Source organism: Phaethon aethereus (genome assembly GCF_964289735.1).
Source record: "Phaethon aethereus genome assembly, chromosome: 4".
NCBI classification, from domain to species: Eukaryota; Metazoa; Chordata; class Aves; order Phaethontiformes; family Phaethontidae; genus Phaethon; species Phaethon aethereus.
The window spans coordinates 51,926,092-51,946,601 of NC_138578.1; the positions used below are offsets into that span (position 1 = coordinate 51,926,092).

Sequence of the window (20,510 nt, forward strand, 5' to 3'; positions counted from 1 at the left end):
ACTCCAGACACACACCTTAGCAAACTGACAAATACAACCATCTTTGGGAGTAATATTATTTTTTGTTCCAATTTCTTGTTCAGAGCTTTCCTTCTCTATTACTGCTTATCAACTTATGTAACACAGAGAAACTTTAACTCTCTTCCATAAAAGCTGTAATTATTAGGAATTAATCAATATGCTAATTAAAAGCCAAGCCATTCTAAAGTACGGCCTCAATTCTCACCTCTTCAGGCATTAATTTAAGAAATTCATCTCAACACATAGCTATGAAATGTCTCTTGTTTTCCCCAACATTAGCAGGTCATAATCCAGCGAGGCAAGTATGAGAATCTCAGCGACACCAATTGCTCTCAATTGATTTATTTCATATTTATGCCCACGTTAGGCAATCTTATTGTAGCAGCAATTAGTATCAAATCCAATGGACACATGAACAAGACACAGAAAGTAGATGTTGAATACCTCAGGGAAGGTACTGTTGGTGAAGGAATGAAAAGGATTCAATAAGGTTCCAATTTCTATTTGAAGTTTCAAGAGCTTATCCAGACTAAATCTCTCTGTAGTTATCAACAATCTTCAAAAACTTTCATGAAAAGTACATCTCTCTCACAAACAAAAGAGGGGAGATTTTTTTAATGCTTCTGTTTACTAACCCTCTTGGCAATCCTGCCTACTAATTACTATGTTCTTGTATCATGTTATGGTTCTCTGCCTTTTAAAAACTGGACATGGCCATTTCCTTCAAATCAGAATGTCACAACCTCCCCATATTATCTTAATTTTTGGTGCAGCAGGTTAGCTCTGGTTTACCTGCACATGTACACCAACCTACTGTGTTGTTAGAACTTTCAGGGGAAAAAAAAAAAGCCCCACAGCTGAAACCAAGAATCTAGCTGGTGGCCAGAATTTCCATCCTTCCAACTTCACAACTCACGAAGTAAATAGAGGCAAGACTAAAGCTCATCAGCACTCACAAACAATATATTATCTTTTCCCTATTCTCAAAAAAATCTAAACGTTAATAGTTGTAATCAAACAGCTCATGGTTATAATCCTTCTGCCCTTCCTCCCTCAAATTCTGATATACCTCATTGCTCCCTATTTCACATCCCACCCCATCCTCCTGTGCCACACCCTTGCAGAAGGACTCCAGAGGGAACAGAGCACCTTTCTGGGGTGCTGCTATGCATGGTCTTGGATTCCACGTGCCTTCTGCAAGACCAACACAGACACCATGTGGCTCTTCTAAACTCAGTTTAAATCAGCTGAGGAGAAAAAAATGATCTTGGCCTATTTTCTTGCTGTCCCCTAACGCAGAAATGTATATGCACATACCCAGTTCTCACACAGAGGAGACATTTCAAAGCACTTTCTAAAATGGATTAAATGAATTCAGCACTTATGTGCAAACCACCACCAGGCAAAGGAAACAGAGAGAAATATTTCCTATAAGGAAGTCCATTTTACCATCAGCTTATCAAAAAAAGGTAAATAAAAATTAAATTGAAGACCAAATAGCAATTTGGCAAGGTTGTTCTCTGAATGGAAAGTATAATTCTTCAATTACATGTGCTTCCATCATAAATCTATGCAACAAGTGTATTACAAACAGCCTAAAAATATTTGGTAGAGGCCTCAGAAGTTTCAAATTTATTATGCAAATGAAAGTATGATGATAATGCTCTCTTACTAACTTATTTCAAGGACTTAGCAGAATTCCTAAAAACTATTTTCTAGAAGTACTGCGTTTAGAGAGGGCCATCTAAAGCTACAGTAACACCACCACATGTCTCACAGAGTAGCAGTCCTTTAGACAAAGGTCTTTGTTATGGACACTCAACATTCTTAAGTCAATCAACTTCGAAAGCATTCCTTGCAGAATCTCTTTTACCTCTCTGTATATTCTCCCTCTATTCACAGCAAAAACTTGAGTGGAGAACATCAAGGCTTTCTATCGAGCAAAATTAGTGACCAAAACCCATTCCCAGTTTGGGTTCATCTTTCATGTGCTATCTATCAATGGAGACAAGCGAAAATGCCCTGAAAGTCTGGTGCTCTCACTCAGGTTTCCACGTATTACTTGAACTTCCCTGAAGCGTGGACTAATCTCCATTTCTGGTCCCATGTTTGTCGCACTGTCTCTCTTTCCTCGGAGATATGGGTTGTCTGAATTTGGTATAATGTGAATTAACCTGTATGACCTTCCAGTGAAATCCATGCAATAATTCTACATTGCCGTAAGATGGCCTAACACAGGACAGGAGCTCACAGAGTGACATTAAAATAACTAAAATGTTGCAGTAGTTATGACCCCAAACTATCTGAAAATACCAATAAATGGTAATGATATGGCTCAGGATCAGTGGAAGTAAAGTGCAGAAGATAAAACATGACATCATTACCCTTTCTATCAAAAAACACAAAACAAATGTTCTTTGATAAGTGTTAAGTCTCGTATTACATTGTCATAAATGCAGAAGTTTTATCCTGTGGCAAAAGATTTCGTTTTCAAGCTTAAATGCCACATACAGGATTTTTCACTTGGAAATTAGAAAAACTGATGCCTACAAGCTCATAAAACTCTGAAGAAGTAATCCACAAGAATCCATTATCAAAGCCCAGAACAATACTCTAACTCCCAGATTCTAAGAATATCTACAAATAATGCAAAATATTTTACAGAACAAACAGGTAAAAATATGCTGTGTGTGCATGCATATGAGGCAAAAAGCTCCAGCAGTATCACATAAAAAAACACAACTTTGCTGTGTTCCAAGTCAAATCAGTGTTCTCTTGCTTTTTCCAACGAAGATAAAGGTGAGACTATTTTAGCTAAAGAAGCCAACATTTACTACTAAAGTACCTTTTGCTTGCAGTCAAAAATATATTCTGTTACGGTAGCTTAATCTTTAATTTATTTCGTGAGTTTCTTTGAATTTTTGCTTGCAAAGTAATCTGTCTTCCATCAATGAGAATCTGTGCAAATTATTAAAATAAAAAGGTTTTCAAAGCAATGTTGTTCCTTACTTCCTTCGTTTATATTTGACTTCAGGCTTATTTAATATGCTCCCATGTAGATAAAAGTAGCACGATTTTGTTTTCATGCTGGGTGGCCAAAAGGTTAAACGTCAAGTTCCTAGTGTGGGAAAATCCCAAAGTAGACAAAACTGTTTTGATGCTTACTGAAGTTATATTTCTAGTAGACTACTTAGATGTAGTACAGCCAACAATTCTGTTAGTTGATCCTGCTTCACTGAGATAAGGACACTATTATATTAAAATATTTACAAGCATAGGAAGCTGGAATGTATTTAAAATACTGTAAAAAGGGCCCTGTTCAATACAATCCTGTTACAGGAAGTCCTTGGGGTAACAATGTTTACCTGTAAGCACAGCTATTCCAGAAATCCTCCAAAATAAGTATTATGCTAAAATATTCTCCAACAGCCCTTCTTACATGGGTTTCACATGGAATATCTAGCAGTTCTTCAAGAAGCTTCAGTCAGTGCGTATATCCTGCTATACATGTCCATATGCTTCAATGCATGCAAGACTAAAACATACTAGTAGCTCCATCTGCCTGTCCCAAACATGTATCATCCTCTTTTAACATCCTGACGAACACAGAATTAATGCTGAGAGGTAAACCTTCCCTTTCCTTCAGCATGGCTCTCACTACAGCTGGCTAGCAAGCAGTATCCTTCTCAGGATGATGACAGTAAGCAGCTTCAGATGTCGTCAGCCAAAGAGCAAACCATCTTCCTACATTTAGCAATTGACCTATGACATGAAATGCACAATGCTTACGAAAAAAGCTTAGCTACAAGTGGTTCTTGTAAAAATTATGCTTTACACATCTCTTGGAATGTCATCCTCCTTGAGCAGGCAGGAGAGCCTCTTCCGTATGGGAGCTTGCCTTGGAGTTAAAGTCTTGTTCTTCATTTCACAGAGATGGAAATACATGACGTAATCCACTCAGAAATGTGCTGCTAAAAATAAACTTGGCCTTTTGAGTATTTTCACAAAGAGAGAGTTTGACAGTACTGCTGAGGTACCAGGAAAAACACCTCTGGAAACATCTGAAGTACGCAGCTTCCTTTCCTGGAAATGAGTGTGCCTTCAAGAAACGTGATAAAGTACATATTCTGTGTCTGTCTCTCCCTGCCCCACTTTTAATTCCTAAATCACCTCTGAAGGAAGTGATTCTGAGAGGATACTTTGTAGAAATAAATAGAGACCTGGAGTTCACTACCTTTACACAATAACAACATGATTACAGAAAAGATCTCTTTGGAGTGCAAAGAGGCATCATTGGTATTTCCAAGACCACAGAAAAGATCTCTTTGGAGTGCAAAGAGGCATCATTGGTATTTCCAAGACCATTTTAATAAGCTTTACAAATGACACTGGAATTTTGGAAGTAAGGAACACGGAAGCAAGGACCTAGAAGACAAATACTAATTCCTCTGAGGAATCCTGACACTGGATTATGTTTTTCTAAATTTATTATGTATCTCTGAAAAAAACAGGATACAGTTGCTCTGACAAGGTAAATACTTCATAAGCAGTATGTTGGATCAAGGGTCTTCTTGGGTCAATACTGTTCTCAGTTGTTAGTACAGAGAATCTGTATCAAAATAACAGTTCTTTCAAAAAGAGTCTCCTGTTCTGCATAAGAATCTCCTAGACTTTAAAGGAGCCGTATGTTAGTAGAGCTTTCGCAGTCTTCACCCAAACCTTCAGACACCAAACCAGCAGCTCTGAGTGCAGACATTTACTTTGGTTCTGAAATGTTACGTGGCAGCAATCCTGGAACTATTTGGTTTGTTGCTTTATTATAGTGTCCAAGATTTTGCTCTAGGTAATCACATATAAACCCCTAGTCCTCTGGGGAATTATTCTCAGAAAGCATCTGGGAAAAGGGAACCCTGTAGGGAGCTTAGCTTCATGCTGCTTCTGTAACAAATCTTACTCTCTACCAAAACACTTCCAATGATATGCTTGGTCAAGCAACTATTTTTTTTTGTACTGACGACATGAGAGCTGTCTGTTCAAAAAGTTTGCCACCCCGCTGACCCCATGTTGGTGACATATATCATAGCTTACCTGACTTCTAGCAAAAAGCATCTTCTTATTCACCTGTACATAAATTCACAAATCTGTTGCTCATCAATTTTCATACTGTGAGAGTTTCATAGAACAGGGAGAAAGACCTGCAGACCATTCTGACACTGTTTCTCTACGAGACTCAAACATAGGTTTTTCCAGCTACTCTCAAATGATGTACCTCATTTCTGAACTGGCCAAGAATGGGAAAGTGTCCCACCAACGTCTGTGTAATAATCACTGTCAGTCCTGGAATCTAAAAGCCCTTTTAAAATGTATTGGTTACATAAATACTAGAGCATCAGTAAATACTAGATGACAGCAGTAGGACAAAGCAACTAAATATCAAGGTATATATGATAACCTGCCAAGCATCATTTGGACTGCCAAGCGTTATTTGGACTCAGTGATAGAATCTAAAGAAAAGTAACCTGAGGGACCCAGCACAACTCTGAAGATAATGTTCATATGGCCTGTGAAAGTATCTGGAAGCAGGTGACTGCTGCTCACATTGTCCCACCAGCAAGCAGGCTGGGGGTGTACAAGAAGTTGGGAGGGGACACAGCCAGGACAGCTGACCCAAACTGGCCAAAAGGATATCCCATAACATATGACACAGTGCTCAGCAATAAAAGCTTTGGGGAAGAAGGAGGAAGTGGGGGGGACACATTCAGAGTGATGGCATTTGTCTTCCCAAGTCACCGTCACACGTGATGGAGCCCTGCTTCCCTGGAGGTGGCTGAACACATGCCTGCCCATGGGAAGCAGTGAATGAATTCCTTGTTTTGCTTTGCTTGCTCATGCAGCTTTTAAAGACTTGTTAAACTGTCTTTATCTCAACCCATGAGTTTTCTCACATTTACCCTTCCAGTTCTTTCCTCCATCCCACTGTGGAGGGGTGAGTGAGTGGCTGTACGGTAGCTGCCAGCCAGGGTTAAACGCCAACAATATGGATGAGACAGCCATAGCTATCTGGAATATTCTTGAACACTTTGAATACCTGAATACTTTACATTGTGACACTGTTTTAATTGATGAACTTACTACACGTTAACCATTAAAAATTAAATTATCCATCATCAACCAATGTTTCAGAACAGATTTTTTTGAATGAAACCAAAAGCTATGGAAGGAGATAGATTTTGGTTTGCCCACATTAGAACATTTTTAATTTTTTTTTTTAAGAATCTCCAGCAATTCCACGTTTTAAAAGAAGGGATTTCAGGTTTTGCGAGGGATGGTGACTTCAGTGTCAGTACTGGGGTTTTTTAGTGGTTGTTCTGTTAAGAAGTAAATAAGCTATGAGCCTATGGGAACCCTCACCCAAAAATACTCATTTTGTTAGCTAGGTCCCCCAAAATTTCAACCTGCTATATGGTCATTCCAGCTCAGAGCCCCAGGGGTGATGCAAGAAACATTCAGTGTAACTGCTTCTACCAGCTGCTGTAGATCTCTCTAGCACGCCACTGAGAACAGAGACAGCACCTGCTTGTTGCTTCCAATAATCCAAGTAAAAAGCACCTGGGAAAAGCATCCTGCTGGAGGGAAGATTAGGAAGAAGCTTGCAAATAGAAATATTAGGATGAATTAGAAAAGTTTGGCTTGGATAGAAGGAAAAAAAAAAAGATGATGTTGGGTAATTTGCCTTGGTGGAACGAAAAGCAGACTGAGACTGGAAATGAAATGGGGAGCTAGGGAAATAGGAAAAGGATGGGGGGAGGCAAAACCCAGAAAGCCCCAGAAACTGGTGTCAGACTTTATGCGTCTGGAATAAAGGAGAAACGTCTTTGACTCCTCCTTGACCTTCCAAAAGCAGTTGTAATGGATCCCAAGATACTTGAGCCTCATCATTCTTTGTTGGTCAGTACATGATACAATCGTAAAAGCCTCCTAGCAAAATGTGCATCACACTTCCATCAAACTCATCTATATGGAAACTGCAAGTTATCATTCTCCAGCTGTTACTCCAAACACACTTTGCAGTAGATCCAAGACCTCCACCTTTTATTCTAATAACACTGGCACGAATAGGACTTTTCATGACAGAATTTTCTACTTCAAATGTTTTTTAAACTGTTAAACACTATTAAGGTTAAGACCAGCACTTAAAATTAGAAAGTAAAGAAGCTACTGTCACTCGAGCAACATAAATTCAGCCTTCTAATAAAGGATGTTACATTGCACAATACCACAAATACCATTCAGTCCAATTCAAAGACAGTATCTGCATCCTTTTTTTCACCTGGAAAACACCTCTGGAGGCATTTTAGAAAACTGTAATGAAAAAGTTGGTGCTCATCACAGGCCTAGAGAGCAATCATAAACGGAGTACAGATCGCAGATAGAACTCATGGTCAACTCTCTTGGTAGTTCACCAGCTTGATTTGGTTTCAAGCTGTGCTTTTTCCTCAAAGACCACACAAGCCCTTCTGCAGCACAACAGTCAATAATAAAAAAAGCACAGCAACCCGCTACCTCAGACCAAAAATTCCACAGCTATTTGATCCGCATTTTGAGGGGCTTATATTAAAAAGATGTTTTTTTCAGGAATGCTGAGCGCTCAGCTGTGCAATCTGAAATGAATGAGACTACTTGTTCAAAAATAAAAAATTGCAACATAAAGGTTAAGTATTCCGAGATGTCAATCTGTGCATTTAGTCTGGCCACACAAACTGAGGGGATATATTTCAACTTAATCTTTCAAATTTTCTGCTATCGAAACAGGAAACAGAATTAATTAGGGCCTCTTTCCACGTCGGAGCATAAAACCAAGCATGTTAATTTTTTTCTTTCATTTTTTTCCCCCCTTGCTGTTTGTCTTCGAAAAATTGTCCATGTACACATAGAAGATACATTTGATACTTTTTATTTTACACTGATTCAAATATAACCTTAAGTCTGACTTTACAACCTCAATGCTTTTATAGTGATGTGTGTGAAAACTCGTAATTACACATCACACTAAATTTATTGACTTTTCAAGGGTGCAGCAGCCATATTTCCCTCGAAAGAAAACTGAGAATTAAGACCTGGTAAGTAAAACAATGTCAAGTTCTGTCAAATCAAAACAGTATGAAAGGCTGAAAGAATTTGTCTTTGGTCTTCTGTGCCACAGTAACACCCTCAAGACAACAAGTACATGAATGCTCAAAAATACCTGGCTTAATTTCCCTTCATAAAGGGTGCTGCCAACAGAATCTGCCTTTCGGCTAACATTCATGTCTAAGCCCAAGGCCTCCATCGCAAAAATGTATATCCTTTTCCTAAACATACTGTAAGATAAACTTGACCTACAGAAAGCAGGCTGTGTGCACCGCTGGTTTCCAGTCTTAGCAGATACCATACTGCTAAGACAAGCCACCTAATCATGGCTCCTGACATTTTGAGAACTACCTAATTTTTTAATGAAAAACACCCTATTGTTACCGTATGTTCCATTTGGCATGTTGCAGGAGTTTCTCCCCATCACAGGAAGCTTTATTTTCCGGGTTCACGTCAACTGTTTTTTGTTACCCACGGTCAATCAACCAACGTTTTTGCTAAATTAGTCCAACTGGAGCCTTACTTCTCTGCACCAAGCGCTACGCTACCCCTTCTTACGAAGCTCTGCACAAACCCTTCACTCCAAAGCAAATCTTATATTAAAAAGATAATTGTCCTCAGTTTAAAGAAGACCAACACAGGTTCTGCGCTATCAGTCGCGGTTCCACTTTCAAAAGAGTATTTTCTATTAAAGAAAGACTTCATTAGGACAGCTCCAGAGACGAAGCGCAGAGTAAGACGCCCAGGGTTTATGCGGCGAGGCGCAGCAAAGGCGTGCCGACCCCCGCTGCTCACCACCACGCCCGGGTGACAGCCCTGCTCTCCGGGTGGAGGACGGGTGACCAGCTCCCGCCTCTGTCCCCGTCCCCCGGGGGACATGCCCACGCATGCTGTGTCGCCTCGCAGCCCAGGGCCCAGCTCCGCGCAGGGTCACCTCTGCGCGACGGCCCGGGGAGCGGCTCCCGCCAGCCGCCGCCTCGCTAAGACGTTTCCACAGCGAACGGGCGGGGAGCAACGTTCCTCCGCCGTCCCCGCCGGTTCCGCGGGCAGCTGACAGCGCCCGGCTGGCCGCCCGCACGCCGAGCCGCCCCGCCGAGCGCGGCACGGAGCGAGAGGCCGCCGGGCCCTCAGGCGGGAGGGGCGCGGCGCGCACACACCTACCGTCTCCTTGGCAGCGGCCGCCACGGGGATGGGGAGCAGCGCCCGGGCCCCGCCCGGCTCGGCGGCTGCCGGCTCCCGCCGCCGCTCGGACAGCCGATACGCCACGTACCCGGCGAGAGCCCCCCCCGCCGCCCAGCCCAGCTCCCGCCGCCACCGCCTCAGCCCCACCGCCCCGGCACCGCCGCCAGCCCACAGCCGCCGTGCCGGCTGCGCGCCGGGCGCGGGGCCCAAGCGGCGGCGCCAGCGCAGAAGGGTGCGCAGGGCGGCCATGGCCGCCGCTCCGCCCCAGCTACAGGCGGACGGAGACCCCGGGGGTGCCGGCAGAAGCCTCGCGAGAAGCGGAGAAGGGGTGGGGAAGCGAGAGGCCCCCTCCAATCCCCGCCCCGCGCCACCTGCCGCGCCGCGCCGCCGCCGGGCTGCCCGCGGCGGCGGGGTGCAGCCTGGCCGGCGGCTACCGACCCGGCCCACCGCCTCCCCTCGCGGCCTTCAGGGTTACGAGGCAAACGAGGTATGGCTGGCAGCGCTTTTGCCTGCGGCAGGCCGCAGCCAAGGTGCTGGAGGCACGAGGCGCGTCGACCAAATGCGGAGAACGGGCACGGACCTGAATCTGGATACTTTTAAGCCAAAGCACCTGGGAAGGGTGACGCGTGGAAACGGCCGTGACTGGCGACAGAGCTCGTTGCGTGGGCCTCGCCCGCAGAGCCCGCGCCGCGTGTGCCGGGTGCCGTGCTCCAGAGCCTGACCCCGGGCTTGCGCAGCCGTGCTCGGGAGGGACTGTCCCCACGCGACCCAGCAACATGGCTGTGCAGAAACCTGGGAGCGCGGCCTTAGGGGAGGGAAGAGCTTCCAGCCGTGCCTCATTTGCCTCGTAACCCTGAAGGCTGGAGGCGGCTGCAGCATCAAGATTGTTTGCTGGTTTACTGCCAAGGCTTTTTATTAAGAGCACCCAGTGAGCCCAGTTATCCTTATTAGAATGAAGATTGCTGCGACTCCCATCAGTCCTGCAAAACCTAGTAATGTCCCAACCCGTTTCCAAAGCCTTGAAAACTTGGTGCGTTCCCGGTACTCAGCTGAACTGAAGAGCATGAGGATTGTTTCAGATAAACTGAAATTAAACAGCGTTGGCTGGGATACTAACACTTGGCATATGAAATCTTTGATTTTAAAATTTACTGAAAGCTGACAAACAGTCTGGCAGGCTACTCCATAGTTTTTTGAACTGTGCTACTCCATAGTTTTTTGAACTGTGCTGTAAAGTGTCCATAGGTGGCACTTCATCCCACAAGGAACCATTTTTAGAAATGAAATGTGAAACAGGGAGCTAAACAACTTACCAACAGAGAGTAATGCTGTCCTTTACCATTCCTAGACTGATCTAGACAACCTTCCGTTTGGTTGCTTACCGCACTGTTGCATTGGGACCAAATTTAAGTACTTAATTCCCTGCATACCAGTAGACTGGAAACTTCTGCCTTCCCCCCGTCCGTCTGACCTCTCCCTCCACTACCTGCACCTCAGCTTCTCAGAAAAGAGGGATTCTCCTGGCCCCTATTTCAAGCATATTTGCTGTTCCTTTCATTTCAAAGTGACCCCAGACTCCCCTTTTATACTCTTGTGTGACGAGGCCTTCTCATCAGGCAACCATGCACACGTGCCATGTCAGCAGCCTCTCCTCTGGTAAATAATCCTGGCTGCAGGCAGCCTCCTTGGCATAGCCAAGCACTAGTTAAAGACCAGTTGTTAAAGATGAGCATGTTCTTTTGTCCCTGTCTGGTGCTGATGGGCAACAGGCCTTGTCAGGCATTTCGTGTCACGGCATTCTCCGTGGTACAACCCGTGTCGCCACCTGCGTTACCTTGAAACTTCATAAGCTGCAGACAAACATTGCAAGTCGCAGCACACCTTACGGCATTTTTTGCAATGGTCAGGTGCAGCCCCATATATTTCCTCTTTATAGAAAAATGTTCTTCCCAAGTTTCAGCCAGCTTTTTTTTCCCCATGAATCTTTGATGACTTCGAATATTATTATTGTGAACAAGATTTCAGAAAATGCACAAATTATAACTCATTTTAATAGGTTTAAGGCACTCTCATGCATTTTCAATTTCTAAGAAAGTTTTCAGTGGGTATGATATTGTGTCAAGGGAGAACTGTGGCCATGTTTGGCAACCGACAATCTGACAGAGCATACAACCGTTAAGCATGGCCAAGGTTGAATTACCTCAGAGCCACATCTGGAAAGGCAGGTATCTGGGGTGAATGATAGAGTTACTGCATTTCTTTCAATATTTCAGAATACTGTATGCCAGTTCATCCCTCAAGTAATTCCCTTGACTTCATTATTCCCATCGGTTAAAAATTTTTTTTGTTAATTTTTTTTATGTATACAGCTTTATTTATAACTATGTTATATGCACGTTTCCCAAGCGAAAGTCTTGTCTCCAAATCTGAGCTACATCTCTGTACTAAATGATAAAAGGCCAATATAAGGGCCAGTATTTAGGTGTCAAGACAATAATAGTTTCAGATGCTTAGCATGACTGCATGTTTAGTTGAAAAGTTATTTCTCCTGCAGTTACATGACTGAGCATCTAGTCTGGAAAATTTTGTAGAACGTGGCTCTTGGATCTTTTCAGTTCCAGCTGCCTCATTAGGAGACATCATTCACCAATACAATAATCTTTTCAAAATAGTCTGTTTTTTCCATTTGATTGGAAAAGAAAACACTTTTGGTCAATGTAGTGCCCCAAAGTAAACCTGTTTGCTGGATGACTCGACTCATCAGTCACCTAAACTGTAGACATGGACCGTGAGTTATCTCCCTGTTCACATTGTTCTCTTGAAATTGGTTAGCCACATTTTAATGACTTTTCAATAACACCTTTAGTCTAGTCTTTTTTTCACTTTAAAAAATCCAATACACATCTGTAACTACTTACACCTGGGTATGTTAGTCAGAATTTCCCTGGTGCGGTGTTTGCTTAGGAGCAAGAGCGCAATTTATTTGTGCAGCAAATCAAAAACCGTAAGCTGTCTGCACATCTTACGTGCACAGATTCAGAAACCATGTAATTTAAATAATACGTAAAACATGTGATTGTTTTTTAACCGAAGGTCCACTTTAAAAGCTGCCAAATGAGGCATTTGAATGTGGATATATGTGGAAAAGATTCATTCTCACTGGATGTAAGTGGATGTAAATGTGTGCTCACTACCTAGCTTCTCTGTCCCATTCTGCTTATACAGGAGTTATTCATGTGTATCCACAAAACCATGGACAATAAAATAATGAATCTTAAAAAGCCCTATGAATTTCTGTCTTCATTTAAAGACATAAAAAATGAAGGTGCAAGAAATGTAGAACTTCCTTTCCATTGAAAAATTTTTTTTCAGCATTACTTTTCCCTCGTCTGAGTTTTTATACATAGGTATATATATTTATATAGACATGTAAGTATACATGCATACATACCTGTAATTGTATCAGTTCAGAAGAAAAAGTTCTGAATGCTTTTAAAGTCTTGCATTTAATTAATTAAATTAATTCATTAGTCATAGAATTAATTTATTAAAATATTAAGCATATTAATACTTTAAAGTATTGCATTTAAAAGGCTTTAGATCATCAGATTATGACCTGATTTGTACATGGAGCCTTAAAAATTAGTTCTTTTCTTCCTAGTAAATCCCGCACAAGAATACGCCTTATTTTATTCAGACTTGCAGTGCTGTGAAAGGCTCTCACCGTAACTTCTGCATGCTCTGCTTGTCATGTTGAAAGCAGCCAGGCGTGTTTTCTTGTCCAAATCTAGGAAGAATCTGGAAACGACCATGATACACAGGTATCTCCAGCTGGACGTATTCCTTTATGTTCTACTTGGTCGTTTTTGTTCCAGGCCATGTTTGCTTTCTCATGTATTCATGACCCTGCCCCCTTTATTCTCCTATCTGATATGTTATTATATTATTAAAATTTTATGACTGGCACAGCACTGTTGTGAGTGATTTCTAAAATTAATAAAGGTGCAATAAATTGCAGGACATAAAGTTTTACAGCTAACAACTTTTTTTTTAACCAACCTCATAGATATACAGATCTCTCTCTCTATATACACACATATATAGACAGATATATAGATCTCTCTCTCTTTCTATATATATACACACATGTATCTATCAAAGATTTCAGTCCATTGCTTTCTCCAATCCCTTTGTAGCCACCAGGTTTTCCCTATGACAATATGCTATTCTTAGGAAACATACTGTAATTATATCATCTATAGAAGCCCTAACTGCTTGCTATGGAAATAAAAACTCGACCACATACGTATTTGTTCAATGACACTGAAAGTGCGGTCTCTAGGAAGTATACGTAGAGTTGATTAGATTATACTGTATACTTTAAGTTGAATTATGTACTCTTGTAAAAACACTCTTCAAAATTATTTAACTTCCCATGGTATAGTCTCAGAAGGTGCAAAAAAAAATTCTTTAAGTGTTATCTTTTCCTGTCACGTGACTAGTGCAAACACCAAAAAAATTCTTATCTTTTTGTTTCTTTTCTGGTACTTTATAAAACAGCATAACCGGTTCAGTGCCCAGACATTAAAGACTCCACTCGGAAAAGATCGACGTATAACAGGAAAGATTTAGCCATAAGGGTCTTCCAGTGTGTGATGACTGAGGATTTTTTTGAAAAAACCCCCCACCTTCTCTACTGGGGACAGTGGTACCATCTAACCAGAAGAGGCCTCTACTCTTTGAAGGACTTGGATGGACCTGGCAACATTATCCATACTAGGGAATCTTTAGGCTTAGGGGAATATACTTCCTCCATTTAGCTGTACTACCCTTGTGCATGTCCTGCAACTTAGCAGCTGTGATGAACAGTTTGATCTTGACCTGCCAGTCATGTCAATAAAAATACTTGATGCGTGTTTCAAACGTTTTAGGTATATTTGAGTAATCAGTGTACAGGCTACTTGAGAAATAAGTGCTATATAGATTATTCAACTTTGATCTATTTCTTTGATTTAGCACTGCAATTAAGTAGATTTGGTTCAAAGAGAAAGCTCATTGGTTGATGTTTTACACTGATGTGATAATGTTTACACAGATGTGCTTTGAAATCTCGATTATGGTGGATTTTTGGGTCCCACCACATGACAGGCTCCTGTTATCTGAAAGGTAAAATAATATAACATCTATCTGTAACTGCCTTCAGAGCAGGTCTGCCTGTGCTCTCTTCTGAGGTGATTTATCTGATCATTGTATTTAGCGTTACTTTTTTCAGTTTTAAATCCCTCCACAGTAAATCAACTTGCTTTAAAGCAGCCTTTTTATAATTCAGGTGCACACAGGGGCAGTACTTAGGACTGCAATGATGAAAAGGTGTAGCATTACCTGCTTTAAAGCACCTGCCAATTAATTAGCCCTATACTCTCCATAGCAAATAAAGCTAAGCAGTCAAATCCATTTGATCTCTTGGATTTAGACTGTGACTGAAAAGACCACGGAGCAAAAAGACGGGAGAACTAATCTTTCATGATTCTCTGCAACTTTTTTGTTTAAATGAAACCTTAAACTGCCAAGTGATTCTCTCGAACTTTTGAAAGAATTAACTATGAAAGATCTCTGCGTTTTATACTTTACTACTGCTTTTTAATATTGGAAGGATATTGTGTATCTTGAACGCTAAAATGGGTCAGGTAGTCTGAGCCCTAAAATTCATCAGACATTTCAGAAAAAGCACCAAAGGTGGCAAAAGTCAAGCTCTGAGTTTTGATATACCAGTATTTTACCATTGCTAATAATGAACACGCGTTCCACCAATACATTTGCATGCATGAACCATTCTACTTTTGGGATGAAAAAAATGCCTATGCTCATCTGGAACTGGACAGCGAAGTCCTAAATGGATTCAAAACGCTGTAGAAAGACAACAGAAATCTTTCAGTAGGTGATATTATTGCCAATTTGTGGTGCTCACAGGCTTTGGTGTCGGGCCCGATGCAAAACCCCAAAGAAGACGGATTAGATGAGCCATCTTTCAATCTTTCTTTCTTCCTCTCAGCAGGTTTGAATCTATTTATCCCAAACCAGGGGCCTGCCCATTTATGTTTTTAAGACGTTGTATCGATATCCAAACACTATAGATCAGTTTCATGTCAGGTTAATGATAAATTAAACACGAGGCAGAATTCGCAGAGGGGAAAACACCTCCCTGACTATGCCAATTTCTGTAGAAATTCCCCTCCTTGTAGCTGAAGCGATAAAAGGAAAGGGTAACGCGTGTACACTTTATTAGCGTTTTAGAAACAGGGAGTAAAACTGTCAGATCTTTGTTTTTTTTCTTTCATGTGTGTCTGGGCAGGTCTAACCCTCAGGTAACGCCCTTTCTCCTTCTTCCCTCCTGCCTCTCCTTGCACCTGTCCACGCAGCGCTCCGGCAGCTCCCGCCCGGGCCCCGCCGCCCGCTGCCCGCCCGCTGCCCGCCCGCCGCCCGCTCCGCAGGGGCTGCCCCCCCGCCGGGGCTGCCCCCCCGCCCGCGTCGCGCGTGTGCGCGCCCGTGGGTGAGGGCCTGCGTGCGGCGGGGCGCAGGAGGCGCGCCAGGAGCTCCCTCCCCGCCGTCATCTCAGATCAGAGGAAGGTGCGAGGAGAGGGGGAGCCGGTTTACAATTTCAAACGCAGCCTCCCCGCAGAGGGCTTCATTAGCATATGTCAGGGGGGACCGCCGTATATATATATACACGCGGGGCGTATAAACACCACCCCGCCGCCTGGCTCACACCGGCACGGCGCGGCGCGGCACGGCTCTGCCGGCTCCCCATGCTTGGAGTCCCGCCGCGCACCCCCACATGCCCGCCGGGAGAGGCCGGCAGCCGCTCTCTGCCGCCGCGCCCTAGCCCGCTCGCCCCGCGCCCCCATGGCTCCGCTGGCCGAGGTGGGGGGCTTCCTGGGCGGCCTGGACGGCCTGGGGCAGCCGGTGGGCGCCCACTTCCTGCTGCCGCCCGCCGGGGAGCGCCCGGCGCTGCTCGGGGACCGGCGGGCCCCGGCGGAGCGGGCGGCCCGCGGCGGCGCGGCGGCGGCGGCGGCGGCGGCGGCGGACCTGGCGCACTTGCAGGGCATCCTGCGGCGGCGGCAGCTGTACTGCCGCACCGGCTTCCACCTGCAGATCCTGCCCGACGGCAGCGTGCGCGGCACCCGCCAGGACCACAGCCTCTTCGGTAGGCGGCGTGGGCACGCACGCGTGGGTTAGGGTGCATGTGCGTGTGTGTGCGTGTACCTGCGCCTGAGCAGTCGGGCCCTTGGGAGGGAGGTGTGATGCCCGTGGTGCTGGGGCAGGCGGAGGAGCTCTCAGGACCGGCTTCACCCTTCGGCGCTAAACCATGGGGGCAAGGGAGGGAGGGAGGGCTGCGCATCCCGCGCAAGCCGGGGGACATGCACGTATGCCCGTCTCAGCCTGCGCTGGGTGTTCGCAAGCACATGCATACGCCTGCAGGTTTAGTGGGAAAGGTCGGAAGTCAGACCGACTCTTTTTCATATTCGCGCTCTGTATCGCAGCTTCTTGAGTCTTTGTGGAATGGTGTCTGGATCACGGACTCGGGCGTGCTGAGCCTTCAGGCTGCGCTAGGCTGCTTTGTTTTGCAGGACAGAAAGTTCAAGCAGAGGGGCCTAAAATGCCTCCTTTGCTCAAATACTTAAAGTGGTTCCCAGTCACCTTTCTCTGTCAATGAACCAAAAGGAGGTGAAGACAACCGCAAAACGTAAATGTTTCCCGTGATAGAAGAGTAAATCCTAAATAGTAGTTGGTAGGGACTGGACATCTGAACAAACCTGCCGTTGTCAACTACATGTGAGTTTTTGTGTGCATTGATTTAGCAGTCGTAAAAGGTGATTAAAGAGTTTCCTATCATCCTCCCCATAGTCAAAACGATCTGCTGGAAAGGCTCTTAATTGCTTTTATAGCACATGGATGTTTTCAGAAGTAAAAGAGCAGTAGCCAAACAGACAGTTCTTCTCAGAAGGAAGATTTCCTACAGCGTGTAAACATGAAATAAATCTTTGCTTTAAAAGAAAAAAAAGTTAGCCCCAGATCAAACGTTTACTGGGCTTTTTAGAAATGTTCTTCCTTTATTCTACCACTATTCTCGGCAGGTTTGTCTGATGTGGTTGCTTTGTGGGTTGAACCACCTGCTTATTATAGTTTTGAAAAAGAGTGGCTTTGAAAATGATACCAGAAAGACAAAATACCTCCACCTCTTTTTATGGGACTTCATGCTTTAGGAACTAGAAAACTAGGGTGATTTACATGCAACAGAGTTTTTAATGCTTACTTTTTATAAAGGATTTATTTTCTTTGCTGCTTGGTGACATAAATAAGTAACCTGCCAAAGCTCAATCAAAATTCAAAACATTTTAAATTATTGTATAGTCCAGACAGTCCATCTGTCTGAGAGTGAAAAATGATCCTGAATGAAAAAGAGTAATCATAAATATAGCAAATAGACAAAAAGTCAAAATCAAACACACCACTTACCTTAGGTTCTGATTTTTTTGTAATGTTTTGTGGTTTTGCTGCTGCACAGCCAAATCTTAGGTTTGATTCTAGAACAAATTCTTTTTCAGCCTTTGTTTACATTGTTAACAACTTCCAAAAAGCCAGTTCACACGTTCCCTTTCTTTCATGTTTTGCATGTACTGTAATCTCTGCATATCAATTGGTTAAATACGTTGGCATACCCTTGCCAAATTCAGGCTTCAAATAGTGCCTCATCTCCAGAATACTTTATATTATTAATATAGATTACATTTTTGGGCAAATGTAATATAAATAGTGCTATAATACAAACATTAGCAAATAAGCAGCATATTTCATGCACGTGAAAAGCCTGCACTGAAGATAGCAAGTTATGTCAAGAGATGTGGGCCCATATGCTAGATAAGTTGTCTGGCAATTTTTTTTTTTTTACCTGTGGGTAGATTCTGTTATATAAAATTCCCATCTGTACTTTGATTTCCATTCAAATGATGTAATAATGGATGTGGTTTTTTTTAAGAGAATGCTATAGAGAAAGTAAAGTATATTTTGAGGTAATTCAAACCTATCTTCTGGTGTTTGAGTAAGCAAATAGTGTATAATCATTACAGATTGCAACTGCATAGTACTGAAGGCTTCAGCCTCAGCGCTGAATAAAATCCTTTCACATTCAACATTTAAAAAAAAAAGGTTTTTTAAATGGTATAGGATTCTTGTTCCCAGATGAGGCTTCTCAGACAGCTTTCCTGTGAATATTGTATACATTTCCATACAGTATTTGAAATTTCAGAGAAACTAGGCCACATTGATTATAATATGTACATTTTCTACGTGTTTTCAACTGCATTTTGGATGCTATGTACTGTATGCTCACAAGTTGAATTAAAGCAATCTCTTTTTTTTCAGGTATCCTTGAATTCATCAGTGTGGCAGTGGGACTGGTCAGTATTAGAGGCGTGGACAGTGGCCTTTACCTTGGCATGAATGAAAAGGGAGAACTCTATGGCTCGGTAAGTACCACTTTCATGTCTGCTTATACATGTTGACGTTTTGATTCACTCCTTAGCATATGCAAACCCCTCAAGTAGCTATCTGAGGTCATCTTAGCTTTCAAAACACTAACATCTTTTCCTGTTGAAATGTATAATCTATTTTTAAAGTGTACAGTATATCCTTGGATACTAAAGATTCGATGGGAAAAGTTCCTCTGTCCTAGATGAAAAGAACTGAAAAGAAATATTCCTCTTAAATTATGACAAAAACAGCTAAATTAAACCAGCTATTCAAACAGCATTTAAGTTGCCTGCTATCTAATTTTCTTTTTATCAATACTGCAAATGCATCATAGTGCATAGTCTATCATCAAAAACATTGAATACAGCTGGAAAAAAGTTAAAAGAACAGTTATGGAACAAACAAACAACAATTAATATAGTACCCTGGCTTATTTCTATGTATAGCCTAATGCTCCTTGACAAATCAACAGGTGGTACGTCCAGGTACCAGTTTTTTAACATAAAAGCATTCTTTCAAATGCTGGGAAAAAGAGGATAATACCATATGTCACAGTTAGGTACCACTGTTATTTGAAAAATCTGAATGGTGCAGGAGTACTGGCAATATCTGTAGATCCCAACTGGAATATTTGCATTTAAGAATGAAAATAAGCATGTACTCATTACAGTTGATTTGGGTCTGTTGAATAACTTCAACATATGACCGTAAAAATACAATCTTTGATTTTTCCAATTCTACCAGGGTAATAACAGTCTTAGACTTGTCTCCTCTCATGTCTTAAAACATTTTGAGAAAAATTAAGCCTTGTTCTCCAGTTCCTTTGGTTGTGTATTTGTATATCTACATGTTCAGTTTTCAAAAGAATAAGGATTAAAGTAGGCTTCCACACTCAGTGTCAGGTCTGCATACTCTTCTTGGGTTTGGTGTCAGTTAAATGTCAGGCTTAGGCTGCACAAGACCTAAACCATTTTGTTTATTTTTATCATATTTTTTTCATGCGTGTTGAAATCTCTAGTGACAGCTTGACTTATTTTTCTTCACTGTTTCTTTCTGTAGGAGAAACTAACTTCTGAATGCATCTTCAGGGAACAGTTTGAGGAAAACTGGTACAACACTTACTCATCCAATGTCTACAAACACGGAGATTCGGGGCGGCGATACTTCGTAGCACTTAACAAAGACGGTACTCCCAGAGATGGGGCAAGGTCCAAAAGACACCAGAAATTCACGCATTTCTTGCCCCGGCCTGTGGATCCTGAAAGAGTTCCAGAACTGTACAAAGATGTGTTAGGATACAGCTGAGGAAGGAGGCAACTTCGGGAAAAACCCATACTGGAGCTGTTGCCCCTGCTTTCATGGCAATGCCAGCATGAGGAACCTGCAGAGGTCTAGGATGCTGGATTGGAAGAAGATACTTTGTGACAGGCAAGCCTCTGTTTTCTAACCTTTGGATTTAGGAGACAAAGCCTTAAAGCTGAGAGTGGACCAGCCTCCTTCAAACTTGCTCAACTGTTTGGTAGCCAGTAACCAGAGGGAAGTTGGAGTGTGACTTTTTTAAAAATGACAAACTCTTGGCAATTTTGTCTGGATTACCTGTGATCTATAAATTAGCAAAGAACTACCTACATCATGTGGATGAGACG

The 20,510-nt window shown here is 42.7% G+C and overlaps 2 protein-coding genes across 5 annotated transcripts in view; one reads left to right on the top strand and one right to left on the bottom strand.

The window, feature by feature from the left end:
- MICU3 (mitochondrial calcium uptake family member 3) overlaps positions 1–9,640 on the bottom strand; it is a gene marked incomplete at its 3' end in the record, with an annotated part of 52,308 nt that extends 42,668 nt beyond the window's left edge. For 2 of the 4 annotated variants that reach the window (XM_081998965.1, XM_081998964.1), the window contains exon 1: positions 9,307–9,640. In XM_081998965.1, the coding sequence (XP_081855091.1) occupies positions 9,307–9,582 (276 nt within the window). In that variant the 5' untranslated portion in view covers positions 9,583–9,640. The remainder of the gene's footprint in view (positions 1–9,306) is intronic. The other 2 variants (XM_081998967.1, XM_081998966.1) reach the window with 2 other exon arrangements.
- Positions 9,641–16,106: 6,466 nt separating this feature from the next.
- FGF20 (fibroblast growth factor 20) lies at positions 16,107–20,169 on the top strand (the record flags this gene model as incomplete). Its single annotated transcript, XM_081999494.1, has 3 exons — positions 16,107–16,537; positions 18,757–18,860; positions 19,924–20,169. The coding sequence occupies exons 1-3, from the start codon at positions 16,237–16,239 to the stop codon at positions 20,167–20,169; spliced, it is 651 nt and encodes a 216-aa protein (XP_081855620.1). The 5' UTR covers positions 16,107–16,236.
- Positions 20,170–20,510: the final 341 nt, after the last annotated feature.